Below are 17,918 nucleotides of genomic sequence, written 5' to 3'. Positions count from 1 at the left end.
CTGCTTTCTCTCAATTTCATAAAGGCAAATTTCATTACCTTCAGAATACTGGTCATAAAGACTGATGAACCCATAAGAATAAAAATCATAAGCCCAGTAACCCTTTGCTCCCGAATGCCAAGAAACTTGGGTTGTTCTCCTGGAGCTGAACATTCCGATTCCAGTTTTAAGCTGTTGACATGAGTGATGGACAGGACAGTGGCAGCCACAAACCACGGCAGGCCCATGATGGAGCACACCCCAAGCATGACAGCCACCATCAATAGATCCAGATGGTACCCACAACCTTTCTGTTAAAAGAAAGAAAAGAGTATTCTCATAGGAACTGAATTTAGTATAGAGACAAATGACGCCACCACCATGGAACAGTAAGAATAGAAAAGAGATACTATCTTGAGTCTTAGACAACTGATTCTGAAATGCAAAATAAATTAAAGATAAAAAAGTAACAGTCTGAAAATATATAATCCACTGAAAGAAAAGTTGCAGATGTTCCTATTACAATTATGATTATAGTCACTTCAACCTACTTGAATAGGTTTAATGTATATCTGGGTTAATATTACATTAGCTTCCATTCTATTTCTATTGGATAATTAAAGTCATTATTAAATACAGTCACTTCTCTTAGTTTCCTTAAATGCGCAAGTTAACTCAACAATTCATATATCTACTCATTCATTATTAATTCATACAAAAAATTACCGAACACTATATACCAGACATCAGGTAGAAAACAGAGAAAATAGAGTAAGGACCGTATCCACAACAGTGCTGAGATGGCCTAAGCGTGACTAGCACCCACTTCCTGACAATACTCAAGAAGCCCCACGTATCAGATCTCCTAAAGAGAAACTCTTCTCAAACACCGTGTTTTTAATTGCCCTCTTTTGTCTCAATGGGTGGGTGTCGCAATGTCTTACTGGGAAAAATAATACCATGAAATCTAAGCTTCCTTATACATGCCTATTTTTATGCTGATACAGCTCTTGCTATCTTGTTCTCATTTGTTTCAGTTTCAACACTAGAAAAATTTGGCCTCTCCCTAAAATGAAAGTTTTTGTGTTTTCTCTCTCTCTGTGATCCTACTCCACTGTCATTGACCTCCACGTGTTGCAAACTTCAGTGCTTTCTAGGACCAGGCAGGAAATGTAATTGAGAAAAAAACAGGTGCAGGGGGCATGTGGAGTGGAGATGCAGGGAAGTGAGACGCGGGTGAGTGGCTGAGGGCTCTGAGGAAAGAAACTGAAGGGCAAACAGTGCTTGCCTCTCCCTTCACCACCCCACCCCCCCATAGGAAATCGTCAGTGGAGAGCCTCCGAGGTAGCAAATGACTTGGCCTATTTTACATTCCAACTCTTTTTTTTTTTTTTTTAGGATTTTATTTATTTATTCATGAGAGACAGAGAGAGAGAGAGAGAGAGGCAGAGGGAGAAGCAGGCTCCCAAGGAGCAGGGAGCCCGATGCGGGACTCGATCCCAGGACTCTGGGATCATGACCTGAGCCGAAGGCAGACGCTAAACCATCTGAGCCACCCAGGCGCCCTACATTCCAACTCTTAAGGACTAACTTGAAAGGCAGTATAATACAGTGGTTAAGGGCTTAGGTTCTGGAGATAGGTGGCCTGGGATCAAATGCTGGCTCAACCAATGATCTTGAGCAAATCATTTAACCTCTTGTGCCTCTGTTTCCCTAGATGAAAAAAGATGATGGTGATAACAGGAGTCACTTCACTGGGTTGTTGTGAGAATTAAATTATTTAATTTTGAAAATTATTCAGAACAATGTCTGATATATAGTAAGCACTCTGTAAATGTTAGGGGCTATTACATTCTGGCAATTGAACAATAAATTTTTATTTATACTCATTTGTTTCAAGGTTCCTCAATAGAAGGATGTGTTTCTTAAGGGCAGGTAACGTATTGTATAATTTCTCAGTATTTCCTATAGTTTTTAACACAATCATTGGTGCACAATAAGCAATCAATAAGGTACAGGTTGGCTTTTTTAAAGGGAAATATGCTTCATTAAAACATCTTTCAGAATCAGGTTTAATAAGTATAATTTAAAATAAATATAGCCGTTACATTTGTTATTATGAATATGAGCAGAAATTACCAATTCTTCAAGAGGAATAATTCTGATTTTTTTTTTATAGGCAGTTTTACCAAACTGCAAGCAGTTTCTAGTTACTATGAAACTCATATAGCCTAGAGTGTGAAACATCTTGAGTATTTGCTGCATATTTGTCATGGTAGTGTTTTCTTTCTGCTATTTTGTTTTGTTAATTGTTTGATTAAGAAAAACACTCTTAAAGTCAGCTGTACTTCCTGTCCTTTCTGCTTACCCCTGTCAAATATAAAAGTGCAGGAGACAACGGTGAGGACAAAATGGCAGCTATCCACCCAAGGACATTTTCCTCTTGTGTTGTCACCAATTCATAGTGCCCTTCCTTGGGTTGGCTTCACCAGAATGCCTAACCTTGTCAATATGACTCTAGAAACTCTTTTTTTGCAAGTAACTCGGCAAAGATCTTTATTACTAAGAGCTGGAGAGTGGGAAGAGAAACACTCTGCTGTCAGCAAATCGGCATAGGAAGAAGCTTAACCAGGGCCACACTACGGTCTTCTCGTCATTTCAAATGAATAGTTTGGAAGATGTGGCTGCATAGAATAGAACCCAAATTTTGGTCCCTTTAAAGGAGCATGTCTTCACCAGTGATGTGAATGGTGCCCCCTGGGCCGTTTTGCAAACTTATGGTACTGCTAGGAGAGAATGGAAGAGGTGCTAACAGCCATGAGATAAACATCAGGGAAGGGCAGAGAACAGGGGCTCTGAGAGTCTGGCTTGTCCTTTTAGCACACCCTGGACCCTCCCAGGGTCCAAGCTCGCTAGAGCTTAATAATAGAAGAAAGGCCTTCTTCACGATGGTGATTTCCTATAGCTCTTACCTAGCATTTTAAAAAGACAATACAAACATAAACAGTGGGCTTCGGGATTGCAGGAAGCAGACAAAATAATGGTTTCCGAGTGAATAATTTCATTTTTAAATTTAGAAAGCTAGCTTTGTACAAGCATCTAATAAAAACAGAAATACAATTTCTCCCTAGTTATGTTGTACAGCAATGGGAGCATCTTAATGTAATGAGAATCAAAGGAAATAAAGCAGTTCTGGCAGTTCCACTAATTAATCATCATCATCCTTCTTGCCTTTCATTAAATATCTTAAAACTTGGTCTTTGTACCCAAATCATTAGCTGAGAGGCGTGACAGCCAAAGGGAAGTATCCCTTTGTCAGAGAGAGAACTCTGTACCTTCTAACATATTTCTGTAGATTTTTTTTTTCTGAAATAAAGACAGAATCAGAGCTTTTATTCTCACTTTCATCCACGAATCACAGGAAATGGACATATGGGAGGAAAAGGGAACATAGCAACAGGTGATGCTACACCAGACCCCACTAAAACCAACATGCAGCAAGACAAGAGGCCAGCCAAGGGGACCATCTGATACCCAGATGCCACTGCTGAAAAAATTCATTTCAAAGCTTGGCAGCCATTTCCTGCATCTGTCAAGTTAACCACATAAAAGACTATAGATTGACATGAAGAACCAGGCTGACAAAGAGGGCAAAAAAGAACATATCAAATGCCATAATCATCAAGAGAATGTGGTGCCAAATGAATGTTGCAAATGCATTCATTTACTCAAGTGATCTGAGATTGTATTGCTGTTTATTAAAAATGATGTCAAAAGAAGCCTGAACTGTCTACAGAAACATGTAGAAAAGCCCACAGTTTGTAGCTTAACAGAAACTTTCTTTTCTGTAAGATAGTATCTTTCTTTCCACTTTTAGAGAATGTGCTTTTTTTAAAACAGCTATTTCTAATGCTTTTCAAAGGGAGTCAGCAAACCTATGCCTATCCACTTTTCTAGGTAAGAAAACAAAAAGTGTTGGAGTACAGATCTATACCTATATATAATATAGATGATAATTTGTTTTCTCAAGTTTTTACATTTGCAGCTTCTATCACTCTTGAATGACCCAAAAGATCATGAGGTGCAGTGAATTGGAATTTTGCTAATTTGAGCTTCTTCATTCTGAGGGAGGAGGAAGTCACTTAGTGAGCTGGGCCAATTTCTTTAGCTCAACACAGCTTTACTGTGTATGTAGTAACACTCTCAAAATGATAAAAAATATTTTTAATGGCATGAAAAAATGCTCTATAAGAAAACAACTGCTTTGGTAATGGAAATGAAGAAAAGGTGAAAATGTAAGTTTGGGAGACATCAAAATGATGAATTCCAAGGTGACTTGGATATATGACACGGACTAAGATACATGAGGTAGAGTCCACTGGGTGCTTGATACAGAAACTAGAAAACATGATTCATTAAACTATTTCAGGGCATGATCCAACCAAGGTAAAGATGGGTTTTCAAGTGATAAAAAAAAATCAGTAAAAGCTGAAAATGTGGTTAACTTGTGGTCTGGGGATATACTCAAGAAACACGTATCTTTTCCTGACAATGTGGTTCAAGTCAAAGCCAGGGGACTGTGCAAACATTTCAGTGAAGCAACAGGTAGGGAAAGCGGCTATGGAACAAACCGTTACTCTGAGTCAAGACTGTCCTGAGAAGGCGATCTTTTATTGTTGTTAGCAGGAAAATCAGCGGCAGCAGACAGCACGATACTGAAGCTTATAGAGGACAATGATTATAGGCAAAAAATAAGAATAAAAAAGTGTTCAGTGTAGATAAAATATGTCTCCACTGGAAGGAATTTGCTTTGCAAACATCCACATCTGAGGAGGAGGATGGAATGTTCAGACTTACAGTGACCAAGAAAAGATTAATTCATGGGGCACCTGGGTGGCGCAGTCAGTTGAGTGTCCGACTCTTGGTTTTGGTTCAGGTCGTGATCTCAGGGTCATAAGATTGAGACTCCCCCTACCCCCTGCCTCTATTAGGTTCAGTGGAGAGTCCGCTTAGGACTCTCTCCCTTTCCCTCTGCCCCTCCCCTCCATGCTCACTCTCTCAAATAAATAAATCTTAGAAAAAGATTAATTCTACTCATGGCAATATAGCAGAATGTATGATTAAATCATTTTCTCTATTGTTTACTAAATCCAGCCTATTAAGGGATAAAATATAAATCTTTTGATTGCATAGTCATTTATTTGTATAATAAAAATTAATTACAAATCATGTAATCTATTTTAGTAATACAGCCTCAAGTTTATTTCAGTGACAAAAACATTAAATGCTTTAAAGCTACATTTAATTCTACATATACAAACCCTTGAAAAGACCACTTAAAGGATGTTTTATGGTATTTTAGCTATTCTACATGATATGCAAAGAGGGAAATATAGTATATTTGTTGATTTAGAGCTTTGGAAAGGCTATGAATGTCAAGGGCCTACCACAGGCTCATGAAGAACAAGGAACAGCTGTTATGTGATTTATAAGGTTGAGAGACCTAGAAAGAAAAGGATACAGAATGAACCAAAAGGTTATAGCACTCTCAGCAAACCTTCACTTAATTCTGCATTTTGTTTCAATGTGATTCCATTAATATGTAGGGAAAAAGTACTGCCTGTATTAGTTTAGCTGATAGTCGTTACAAAGAATGATTTTTCAGCAAAATCAGGGGGATTTCTGCCTAATTATAAAGGCTAAAAACAAAAACAAAAAATCTAACTTCCTTTGAAAGGAAAACAATGATTATAAGGCTTACTTTCTTCCTAAAAATAGGAGCCTTTGAGCTCATTTTAAAATATGTCATATAATGAAACATATATATACAGCCATTAAAAAGGATAATCAGATTTGTATGGTTGGTATGGGATGACTACCATGATAATGTTCTTACATGAAAAATAATACAAGTAACATATGTAGTATGAAAACATGTATTTGGCTATATATCAAAATTTTAACAATGTAATCTCTAGGAAATAAAATGATAGTGTTTTTCATTTTTGTCTTTTAACTTTTTATATTGTCTAATTTTTAAACCAAAATCATATATTACTTTGTGAGAAATACAGAGATATTTTCAGTTCTAAAAAATAAATTGGTGTCTAGGAAAATGTTTTCCTACTTCTTAGAGAGTTAACAGACTAACAATTTTCAACCTAAAGTATGTACACATGTTTTATAGATCTATTTAATCAACTATGTAACTTTCACAATTATGTTGTGGTAGAATTTGCTTTTGCAGATGACTGATATCTTAAAAGCAAATAATATTTTTAAATAATTCTTATTAAGTAAGTAGGCTATTAAACTTGGAAATCTGAATTCCTTGTTTTGAGGGCTGTATATCACTCAAAGTTTCCAATATTGAATGGAGTAGTTTTGGATCCAGCTCATATAGGCTTATGAGAACCAATTGTTCAATTTTCAAAATTTTTTTCCTACCAATTGATATCACATTGGTAACTTGAAATGTGTCATGGTGGAAGTATTCACACCATGAAAATCAGCAAACATTATAAAACAGGGTCTCTCTCTTTTAAATGCAGAGAACTGGTTGTTAAGCATGTACTAGCATACCACTTGTCTAGTTCCTAAGACTTTTTGAGATATTTTTGTAAAATTACCTTTTTAAAAAAGTTTTTATTTAAATTCCAGTTAGTTAACATACAGTGTGATATTAGTTTCAGGCGTACAATATAGTGATTCAACACTTCCATACAACACCCAGTGCTCATCACAACAAGTGAACTCCTTAATCCCCATCACCTATTTTACTCATCCCCCCACTCCCCTCTGGTAACCATCAGTTTGTTCTCTACAGTTCAGAGTATGTTTCTCTGACAGGAAAAAAGAGAGAGGGAGCAAAAGTGGGGGAGGGGAGCGGCAGGCAGAGGGAGAAGCAGGCCCCCCACTGAGTAGGAAGGTCAATTCCAGGACCCTGAGCTCAATCCCAGGACCCTGGGCTCAATCCCAGGACCCTGAGATCATGACTGGAGCCGAAAGCAGACGCTTAACCAACTGAGCCACCCAGGCGCCCCCCTCTCTCTTTTCTTCCCTTTGCTCATTTGTTTTGTTTCTTAAATTCCACATAATTAAGAATTTTATTTGACAAAAGCAAAAAGTGAATTGAACAAACTCCTTTCAGAAAGAGTTTTGAGCACTTGAGTTACTTTCTATAAAGAGAATGAAGAATGCTCTTTGTTTTCAGATAGACACACATTCTCCTCCAACATATACATAAAATTCCTTTTTAGTAAGATTTATTAGAAATAATTGTGCTTTCTTATGTGTTAATGCCATTACTATTTTCCACCAAATAGTTCAATTAGAGATTGTTTAATCCTTCTAAGAATCATACATAAAATTCTTTAAAGTATGATTTCTGTTGCTCTGAAAAGGAGCCTTTCCCTAGAATTTAGAGAGTATATGAAGATAGCTGGGGATTATCTCAGGATACAAGAACAAAACAACTTGATTAACTGTACATGTTCTGCTTTTAGAAGATTTGATTTGGATTATTTTTTTAAAGATTTATTTATTTATTTATCAGAGAGAGAGAGCACAAGCAGGGGGAGTGGCAGGCAGAGGGAGAAGCAGGCTCCCGCTGAGCATGGAGCCCGATGCGGGACTCGATCCCAGGACCCCAGGATCATGACCTGAGCCAAAGGCAGAGGCTTAACTGACTGAGCCACCCAGGTGTCCCTGATTTGGATTATTTTTGACCACTCATTCATATCATGGATTTCATTTAACATGTTCTTGTGAGTGATAGTGCTCACATTGAATATCTCAGAAATATTGCACACCACTGAACAACTTTGATTATTCACAATTGTAAAATGGCAGGGTCAGAATATAATAAGTAAGATATATCCATATTTATTCTTAGTTTATGAAAAAAGTATTGAAATCTGCAATAAAACTCAACAAAGATATCACTTACAAACTATAACATTTATGGCCGGGTTTTGTTGTCATAGTCATTAAGGACAGATGAATAACTAAACCAAACGAGAAGATATAATTTGTTCCAATAATGAATGCAATCTAATAGGCATACTTAGGGTCAAATAGAGAAGTAGAGGAACCGTATATACAAGACAAATTGGTAAAGCTGCCCTTTACCAGAATAGACTGTTATTTCATTAAAATATGTTAAACATGGTAAAGAAAGTTACAACCTCTGCAAAGTGTATTATTTTAAGTCCTGGAAGTAAGGTTTCGGAGTTTAGGCTCAGCCAAGTGCTATAAATACATTAATTAAAAATTAATTAATTTTAAGCTCATTGTGAGACAAAGAATCATAAATATAGACAATAAAAATTACAAACCTGAAAACATTAATACTTCACTATATAAATGACTAGAGAGTACAGGTAAAGTATAATGAACATCAATCAATGTCGGTTAAGCCACAGTGATTTACATTAAAATGGATGTTAAAATATACCTTTAGCTTATGTTCTTTTCTGTTGATGATGACCGCTGTAATCTGTTGGTCCATAAAAATAAGAATAGTACAAAGCAGAGCTGGAATAATAGCAGCTATTACTGTCCACCATGGATTTGGACCTAAAGGTGTAACAAACCAGCCACGATCATCTCTGGTAGGCTGCAAGAAATTAAACAATGTACATAGTTAGTAACTGGATTAATGAATACCTAATCAAATTATATCTTACAGATGCTACCAGGAAAGCCCTAATTATAAATTGATATGCTAAATGAGCTATACTTAATAATAATAGTCATATTTACAAAGCATTTATCAGATACAAGTCACCAGTCTAAGTACTTTAAATATTTTAACTGGTTTTTTTCTTCACAACACTCTAAAGAAGGTGCAGATAATAAAACCGAGGCATAGCGGAGTCAGTAAATTGCCCAAGGTCCCAAAGGTGGTAAGTGGTGGAAAAATTTAAACTGACAAACGGGCTCAAAAATCTATGTTCTTAATTAATACCTATAGAACCATAAAATAATATTAATATTTACCATTTACGGTTGGCAAATTTATTTACATTTATAAATAGCACATTGACAACTGTATATAACTCTTATTTTAGATGTGTCCACAGGCCATTATGTGAAAATGGCAAAAAGACACTTGGTCATATCAGGAGCTCCGGGATTGGTTCTAAACATTGCCGGTGCCTGAGATGAGTCCCAAAGGAATTCATTTTGACATTCTTTGAGGACCTCCCAGTCCCGTTTGACAGGTGAGAAAACTGAGGCTCAGAGAAGTTAAGTAACTGGCCCAAGGTTACATACTTGGTAACATGGTCAAAATTCTATTCCAGACCTAATTTTATCTCTTTTCCAAAGCCCTATCCACTGTGCAATTTTTCATCAAGATAATGCATTTTCCTTTAGTTTCAAAATGCTTCCTTATCTTTCAGGAGTGTTGTGTTTGGATATTCTTACTGGAATAATTGACAGGAAATTTTTTCAAGTGGCCTCTAGATTCCATTTCTGTTTTTTTCTTTTTAATATTAGACCAAAATTTTAGCCATGTTGTGGGCATTTTAATGAATGCTCTATTAATCTGTATTCCTTATATTTTCATGAAAACCTCAAGTACTAGGATTATAACCATCATCTAAATGAAGATTAGACCTAGAGATGGAGAAATAGATTATAAATGGTATGATAACTTCACCTTGAAAACACTTGGTACTTGTAGTTTTGGAGATGGGATCCCAATGGCATAGTCAATTAAAACCATACACAGAATTGTAAGAAAGACAGCAAAGTCACTCACTATGGATCGAACCTAAAAATAATGAAAACACTTGTCACTTAAAGAATTATAAATGGTAAGGAATACTCAAGAACATAATCCAAAATCAAAATTTATAATCAGTTTATGACACAGTATCATAATATTATATTTTATGCTTACTATAATATTATAATTAGCTCTGTCAGAACCTGAATATATATTTCTGTATTCTGTTATTAAGATGGATATGCACTCAACCTTTCTAGAATGAGGCATTATGTAATAGCTACAATGGTGATTGCGCTGCTTTCAGTTTTTAAAATGTAAGTTTATTATGAGCTCAAGTGTGTGAATATTTACAACACAGAATAAGATTGCATGGCCAGAATCTGGCTGAATTTTAGGATTCTTTCACCCACAGGTAACATTTTAATATGATAAACCTAAAGCATAATAAAAGAATCTATTTATATTGAAGAAGCACAATATTTTGGCTGGTTTATCTGGGTTGTTAAGTATGGCAGCAGGGAATGTGTACAACAGAGTCGGAAAATTTTAAAGTTATTCTGTGTAAGCCAGATATTTTTTCTTTTTTAAAAAATTTTAATTCCAGCATAGTTAACGTATAGCGTTATATTAGTTTCAGGTGTACAATATAGTGATTCAACAATTCTGTTTATTACTCAGTGCTCATCAAGATAAGTGTATGCCAGTTTTAAAGCCATTTTTCATTTATAAAGCCATCTTTGAGAAAAAAAAATCCTTATTACAAACATCAACTAGGTATGGCTTCTATTAGGATGACTTTATGACACATACACCCACACAAAATGGAGGTGATCATTGTTTCAACTTACCAAAAAAATTTGTATCAATCAAATTGAGCTTTGGGAGGGGAAGGAATTAATCTTCCGCCTTAGGGAAGGAAGAGGTGACAAAAACGGAAGTTTTCTCTGGAAGAAACAGTTCTTAAAACATTTTCTTAGAGTAGAATTTTGATCATAATCTTTAGCTCATCCCTAAAAAGCTTGTTTTCTTGTTCCTTTTCTTTCTTTTTTCTTTTTTTTTCTTTTTGGCTGAGTCAGACATTATAGGTGTTACTTTGCAGTGTTAAATATTGAACTAAGCTGTTTCTCTGTTTACTTTCCTCTCCAAATATGCAGATGCAAACGTGGTGGGTTAGGGGGAGGGACTGACACTTTAAAAATGAAAAAGAGAATAGTGTTCCAATGAGTCTTGCAGGGGCTTTCCCAATTAGAGAATGTAATTGTGGCTCCTAGGAGGTATCTGTCAGGCTGGAATAGCTCCCACTGTTCACTGGGCAAGAAAGTGACAATCAGGAATGCAGTGTGGGCTTCGGATTTCCAAAAGCGTAAGTGGGAGAGTGCGAGTTTATCTTTGGGATCTGAAGTTAGCATAAAAGCCTCGAGGGCATGTGCAGTCCTAGCACCTGTATCACAAAATGATCTCTCTTCACCTCTCTCCCCGCACCTCACTCCTAATCTGGCAGCTCCCTCACACACACACACACACACACACACACACACACAGCCTTTTAGTGGCTCCTTTGGTGGCAGCAATTGCTATTGCTTTTGTCTAAAACACATATGACTCTATCACATGCTCTATGTTGGTTTATGTTTGGATCAGGAAAATTCTAGTCTAAGTACCTTGGTTGGAAAATAGCGGCTAGTCTTGAACTGCTTCAGGGTAGCTGACAGAGTGACTGTGGAAAAGAACAGGATCACTGACCAAAACAGAACATCTGGTACATATGGGTGATCGTGGCCACAGGCTCGTCCAACATATTCTCCATGCAATGACTTGCATTCCTGCCAGAGGAAGTAAAACAAATGGAGCTAGTTAAGAAAGGAAAGGACACATTTCTTTCGGAAAACTAACGTCTAAGATCAACTGTAGTTGAGATGTTGAAGCTCTTCATCTATGGCTCTCAACGATTTAATAGACATCTGAGTAAGCTTTATGAATTCTATTTGGATAGGTAGTGAGCAATATTGGAGATTTATATTATGTTCAAATTGAACATGAACCACTTTTAAAATTTTTGCTTTTTTTCAAGTTAAATTTAAATCTATAAAACTAATTGACCTACCAATCAATGTATATTTAACCTCATATCCGCTAAGTTCCTAACACTAGATTTATTGAAAATATGACATATGTGATAATGGGTGGGGGTTACTAGGGTCAACACTACACCAAGACATTTAAGTATATCATCTTAATTAATTCCCACATCAACTGAGACAGAGGAAACTGAGACATAGGAAGTTAAGTAATTTGCTGTGTCCTCACCGCTGCTGGACAGCAGAGCTTTGGTACAAACATGGTGCCTATGGTGGGAATATTATTGCACATTTAAAGATTTATTTATTTATTTGAGAGAGCGAGAATGAGAGAGAGTACATGAGAGGGGGGAGGGTCAGATGGAGACGCAGACTCCCTGGTGAGCAGGGAGCCCGATGCGGGACTCGATCCCGGGACTCCAGGATCATGACCTGAGCCGAAGGCAGTTGCTTAACCAACTGAGCCACCCAGGCGCCCTATTGCACATTTAAGAAGAACAGTAATTTTGTGGAATTATCTCATCCAAAAGCTACCAAGAAAGGTGAGAAAGCAACGAGAAAACCATGATACATTCCTACTAGAATAAAATTGGGAGTCAATGATGTGGCTCAAATTTAGATTACAGAACAAAAGAGAGGAAGTTACTACATGAGCAAGGCAAAGCTCATATTTATTATGACTTCTCGTTTTTTGGTTTTTTCCTGGTATATATTTTTATAAGCCCCTGAAGGATCATCCTAATTACTACCTTAGCCATGAGGTGGCAGCAAAGGCAAAAAAATTTCTTTTCTCCAAGAAAAACTGAGCATTTTAAACATTAATATTCTGAAATGAAATAAAAATTCTCTTTTAAACTCATTTTGGTTTCTCTTATTTTATACTGAAGATTAGATTACTGAAGTAGTACTTTTTTTTTTTTTTTTTCAAAACAGAAAATCATGATTTAAGTGATCCGGTGACCTCATTAGTAGTACTTGAGATATTCTGGACCTAAAGAGAAATTGAATTTATTGAGGATCCTTCTGCTTCTGTACCTTCAGAAGATTTTAGAATAGATCACAGATAGCCACATTTTTATCTAAAAACAAACCAACAACCAGTAAAATCTATTTAGGGCAGCTACCCCTAAGGCTAGGATTCTTGAAAAATATTGTTAGCTTACCTTATGATTATCTAAAAGAATTGTCCCCTTTTCTAATCTAGCCCCAAATATTTTCCTTGCAAGCTAAAGTTGAGTTCCAGTTATCTATATTTAGCTAAGACAGAGCACAATAACTTGGTTAATTAAAAGACCAAAGAAACCACATTTACCCAGCCACAATTATGGTTTTATTTTCCTTCTCTCAAAACTCTTAAAAGATAAAGTATCAAAAGTGAATCCTTGCATTTTTAGTCTTTTCTCTTGCCCCTGTCCAGAGGCGCTAGCAGAGCAATCATTAAGCAAAGTAATGGTTAAGTAGAATGGCAAAACACAAAGAGGAGCTAGAAGCTCCACTGCAAACACATCATTTGTAGATTTGTGGCTGTCTTCAGTCTTTTTTGCAGATATACAAGTCTTCTAAATATTCCTTGGACGTGGCTGGTTCTTGCTCTCAATCCTTGAGAACATAGATGCCACTTAAAGGATCATTTAACAGTCATATAATCTATAATAAATTGCCAGTAGCTTGCCTTGTTACTTTAATTCAAAGCAAATTTGAAAAGGGTGAATTTTTTTCTTCCTTTGTGAGGGGCAGTATGTTATTTAAAAAGAAAAATTGTGACCTACAAAATTCTACATTTATTTTCTGGTTTTACCCCTAACACACACACACACACACACACACACACACACACGAACCAGTCCTAAGATTTAGGAGTGAAAACTAAATCTAAATCCTGTTCCCTTTTTTGAATCTAACATATGGTTTCAATTACAAAAATTTAAAAAATGATGGTTGACAAACTCATTTCTCCTAATTATTCTTCAAACACATTCTAAGTTTCAATTTTATAAGTTTACAAAAATTTAGTTCGGTAAGAAGTAAAATATATTTATTTTGTTAATAAGAAGAAATTAAAGTTGGCATTAGTATATTCTCCCTTATATATGTACAAGCTAAATATGTAATTCTCAGACAATTGCTAGTTAATTACGTGTGAATATTTTAAACCTTGCTTAAGAATTCCTTGTAATGACTGATTTTAAGATTCTGTTAAATACATTTATTTATTTATATAAAAGAAACTTACATATTCCAGCTTGCCACAAAAGACCTGAGTTAAGCATTACTCACAACAGCCAAAATATGAAAACAACCTATATTTCTGTAGATGGATGAATGAATTAAGAAAATGTGGTATAAATATACAAAGGAATATCAGTTACCCTTAAAAAAGAGGGAAATCCTGTCATTTGCAAAAAACATGAATGAACTTGAAGGACATTATGCTAAGTGAAAAAAGGCAGACATGGCAAGACAAATACTTCATGATTTTACTTATATGTGGAATCTAAAAAGTCACCCTCATAGAAGTAAAAAGCAGAGTGGTGTTTACCAAGGGCTGGTGGGGACGAAGAAGGGAAAATAGGGAAATACTGGTTAAAGGGCCCAAAGCTTTAGTTATGGGGAATGAATAAATTCTGAAGATCTAATATATATCATGATTACTATGAATAATGATACTGTGTTATATTGTTGAAATTTGCTAGGGCAGTAGATCTTAATGGTTCTCACCAAAAAAAAAAAAAAAAAAAAGAGAGAGAGAGAGAGCGAGAAGAAGAATGGGAAAAAAAGGAAAAGGTAACTATGTGAGGTGATGGGTACGTTAACTTGCTTAATTGTGGTAATCATTTCAGAATTTATACATACATCAAAACATCATGTTATACATCTCAAATAGATGCAAGTTTTATTTGTCAAACATACCTCAATAAAGCTGGAAAACAAAATGAATCAAAACAAAACACTTGCATTAAATAGTAAATTTGTGATATGAAACTGTTTTTCAAAACAATCATTAAATGTTTATTGAATACTTACTATGCATATAGCAGTGTGGGAGAATCAAAGAAAGCTAAAATTCTTCACCCTTGCTGAGTTAGCAAGGTATAAATTATAATTCATGAGATACATAACAGTTCAATAAAAACTTTTCAAATGAATAATATGTAAAGTAAATGTTCTATCACCATTTTTATAAAACCAGTTATAATAGCCATTAGCACAGTGTTTTGTTAATAAAATGCTAATGATTGTGCTGGGGGAAAAACCCAGCATAATAATTAAGACTAAAATTTAATGGTCTTCATGGACTTAAAAATTACAAGATTTTTTCATTATGTAGCATTCCCTTTGGTGATAAAGGCTATTTCTGGTCAAGATTAGCAATTATCCATTGCAAAAACTGCTTTTAACTAATGAAAAATAATATGAAAATTTCTGCCAGAATGCTAAGACCTACTACAGACTTAAAAAAAAAAAAAATCAGTGCAAGATTTGCTTTGATTGCAAAATATTTTCTACTATACTCTGTTTGACCCTAAAACTTTTAACGTCTAAAATTAATTCATGACTAGCCAGATCACTTATGCTATGAGTCTTTTGAAAGTTTATTATTGGGTGCCTGGGTGGCTCAGTCGTTAAGCGTCTGCCTTCAGCCCAGGTCATGATCCCAGGGTCCTGGGATCAAGCCCCACATTGGGCTCCCTGCTCAGTGGGAAGCCTGCTTCTCCCCCTCCCACTCCCCCTGCTTGTGTTCCCTCTCTTGCTGTGTCTGTCTCTGTCAAATAAATGAATAAAATCTTTAAAAAAAAAAAAAAGAAAGTTTATTATTAAGGATTTGCCATCACATAGAATAAATACTATCATTTAACAGTAAATTATTAAGAAAATACATAACACATAGAATAAATTATCATGTTAAATAACCTAGAGATGGGATTATTGGGTTTCTGCATTGAAGGGGACACCAAGATGAGGTGCACAAGCAAGAGGCTCTTTAGACATATTATCTCTACAGTTTACACAAAGGGAATATAAATGGAAGATACACTGCGGAATAGATCAATCATGATCCCATGCTTAAATTCTGAATAACTGTAGCTTTCTTTTTTGCTCAACATTTCTTTTATTGGTCCATTTAAATGGCTCTCTGAAAGGAAACAGTCTTTTAATGTTATTTTTCTAGGAACAAATAGATGGAACAGAATAAATATTAATTATAACAGAAGAAAACAAGAATAAGTGAAAGCTTATTCTAGAGAAAATGATTAGGATAAGAAAAAAGGTCATAAAATATAGGTTAAGATAGAATTTTAAACTGAGGGCAAGTAATTTGGTTTTCATTCTGAAAGAAAACATTTAATGGGGAAAATTGAGAAAATAGGCAATAGGTCAAATGCTCTTATAGGAATCATACCTAGAGTTTTGTGATATTTGTACAACAGAAAAAGATTTCTATGTTCCACTAACTGCATCACTTGCTAAAATAGTATGTGTTTCATAAAATGAACTAGAACTCATTTAGAGTTATGCTGATGGTTATAACGGGATTTGAGCTTATACAGGTAAGTAAAGTGGCAGGAGCTCTAGACTGTAATGTTCATAACTAGAATAATTCAGATTCTAATACTTACTAAAATCAGAACGTTCAATTTCTCCAATTATGAGATTAGATTGAACAGAAGGATGCAAATATAGATGGAAAAAGAGGTGCACAAACATTATAAGATACTAGGAAGAATATATATATATGGGGAGGGAGAAAAAGGAAATCACAAAACAGAGGGAGCCAAAATTTTTAGGTACAGGATTTAACCCTGATAGGTAAAAAATCTTTGCCATTCCTTTTCTTGAGTGGGAGATAAGAAGAAAATGCAAGTAAGAAAGCCTTTCCTGGGGCGCCTGGGTGACTCAGTTGGTTAAGTGTCTGCCTTCGGCTTGGGTCATGATCCCAGGATCCTGGGATCAGGCCCTGCATCGGGCTCCCTGCTCAGCGGGGAGCATGCTTCTCCCTCTCCTGCTCACCCTGCTTGTGCTCTCTCTCTCTCTCTGTCAAATAAATAAATAAAAATCCTTAAAAAAAAAAAAAAGAAAGAAAGAAAGCCCTTCCTGAGGAAGGTGCCAGAATTTTGTTAATAGTGAATTTTGTTCTTCCTAAAGACTTCAGTATTTACACTGAAATATTAACAAACATCCCCGCCCCCTCAGCATATTCCAAACAGCTGGAGCAGTATTAGAGAGTGAAGTAAAAGCGTTCTGGGTTCTTTACACAGAAGGCCAACTTAGTTCTGCCATACGGTTTCATTTAGGTCAACACCACTCTTATTTAATGTGCCTTCAGTTAATCTTGTCATATTATGATTGCTTTTAGAGTAATTCAGGCCTACTAACTATTAGTAAAACTTAATAATGAAAGAAAACCCCAGTTTACTAATGAAAACCTAAAAATGAAATTAAAATTAAGATAAAACTTTTACTTTTATAGTAATTAACCATTCAAAATATTATTGCTTTAGTGGCAATAATTCATTCAAAATGTCAACAAAAGCCTGTAAGTTTCACTTACCGATACAGTTAGATTCTCCCAAATTATGTCAGAGGCAGAAATATTGGACTCCCTCCATTCCTTCAATGTATCATTGCTAGGATTATGTGGTTCTACACAGTTACACCTGAAAAGGCAAAATAGTGTCTTTTGTGAACTAAGTATCTTTTTGTCACTATACTCAAAACAAATGTATGATGGGTTCTTCTTCCCCAGTCATAACTTTTCTCCTTCTGAAAGAAAAGTAGTTAGGTCATCCTAAACTCCAAGACACAATATTTCCAGAAAGCAGGATAGATATGCTGTCAGGACATTAGACTACTCTATAGTATTTTCTCTAATGAAAGAGGTCATTCCCTTTCTATCCCAGTGAGATGAAATTCTTAAAAGTGTAGGTTAGAGCACAAGGCTTTTGGAGGCTTTGAAACCAGGATGCCTTCTAGGCTTTACCATGACAATTTGCCCCTAAACTATAAGTTAAATGGAAAAAAAAATGATAGACATCCAAATCTACTATTATAATTTACTTATTTTTATTAATATTATACAACTATATCAATTAAAGTTGTAGTTACTTAATCTGTACTCTAAAGGT

At 35.5% G+C, this 17,918-nt stretch overlaps 1 protein-coding gene across 3 annotated transcripts in view; it reads right to left on the bottom strand.

The window, feature by feature from the left end:
• The window catches only part of SLC4A10 (solute carrier family 4 member 10), a 306,787-nt gene that overhangs the window by 27,160 nt on the left and 261,709 nt on the right, over positions 1 to 17,918 (bottom strand). For all 3 annotated transcript variants that reach the window (XM_045868750.2, XM_045868751.2, XM_045868752.2), the window contains 5 exons: positions 17,345 to 17,450; positions 11,377 to 11,538; positions 9,644 to 9,757; positions 8,435 to 8,596; positions 39 to 290 (listed from right to left, as the gene is read on the bottom strand). In XM_045868750.2, the coding sequence (XP_045724706.1) occupies positions 39 to 290; positions 8,435 to 8,596; positions 9,644 to 9,757; positions 11,377 to 11,538; positions 17,345 to 17,450 (796 nt within the window). The remainder of the gene's footprint in view (positions 1 to 38; positions 291 to 8,434; positions 8,597 to 9,643; positions 9,758 to 11,376; positions 11,539 to 17,344; positions 17,451 to 17,918) is intronic.

The sequence above is a fragment of the Mirounga angustirostris genome, unplaced genomic scaffold (genome assembly GCF_029215605.1).
Source record: "Mirounga angustirostris isolate CCGP_5_RB_7025 unplaced genomic scaffold, mMirAng1.0.hap1 SCAF_3, whole genome shotgun sequence".
NCBI classification, from domain to species: domain Eukaryota; kingdom Metazoa; phylum Chordata; class Mammalia; order Carnivora; family Phocidae; genus Mirounga; species Mirounga angustirostris.
Note: the sequence above shows the minus strand (reverse complement) of the source record. Positions and strands in the feature narration are given on the sequence as shown.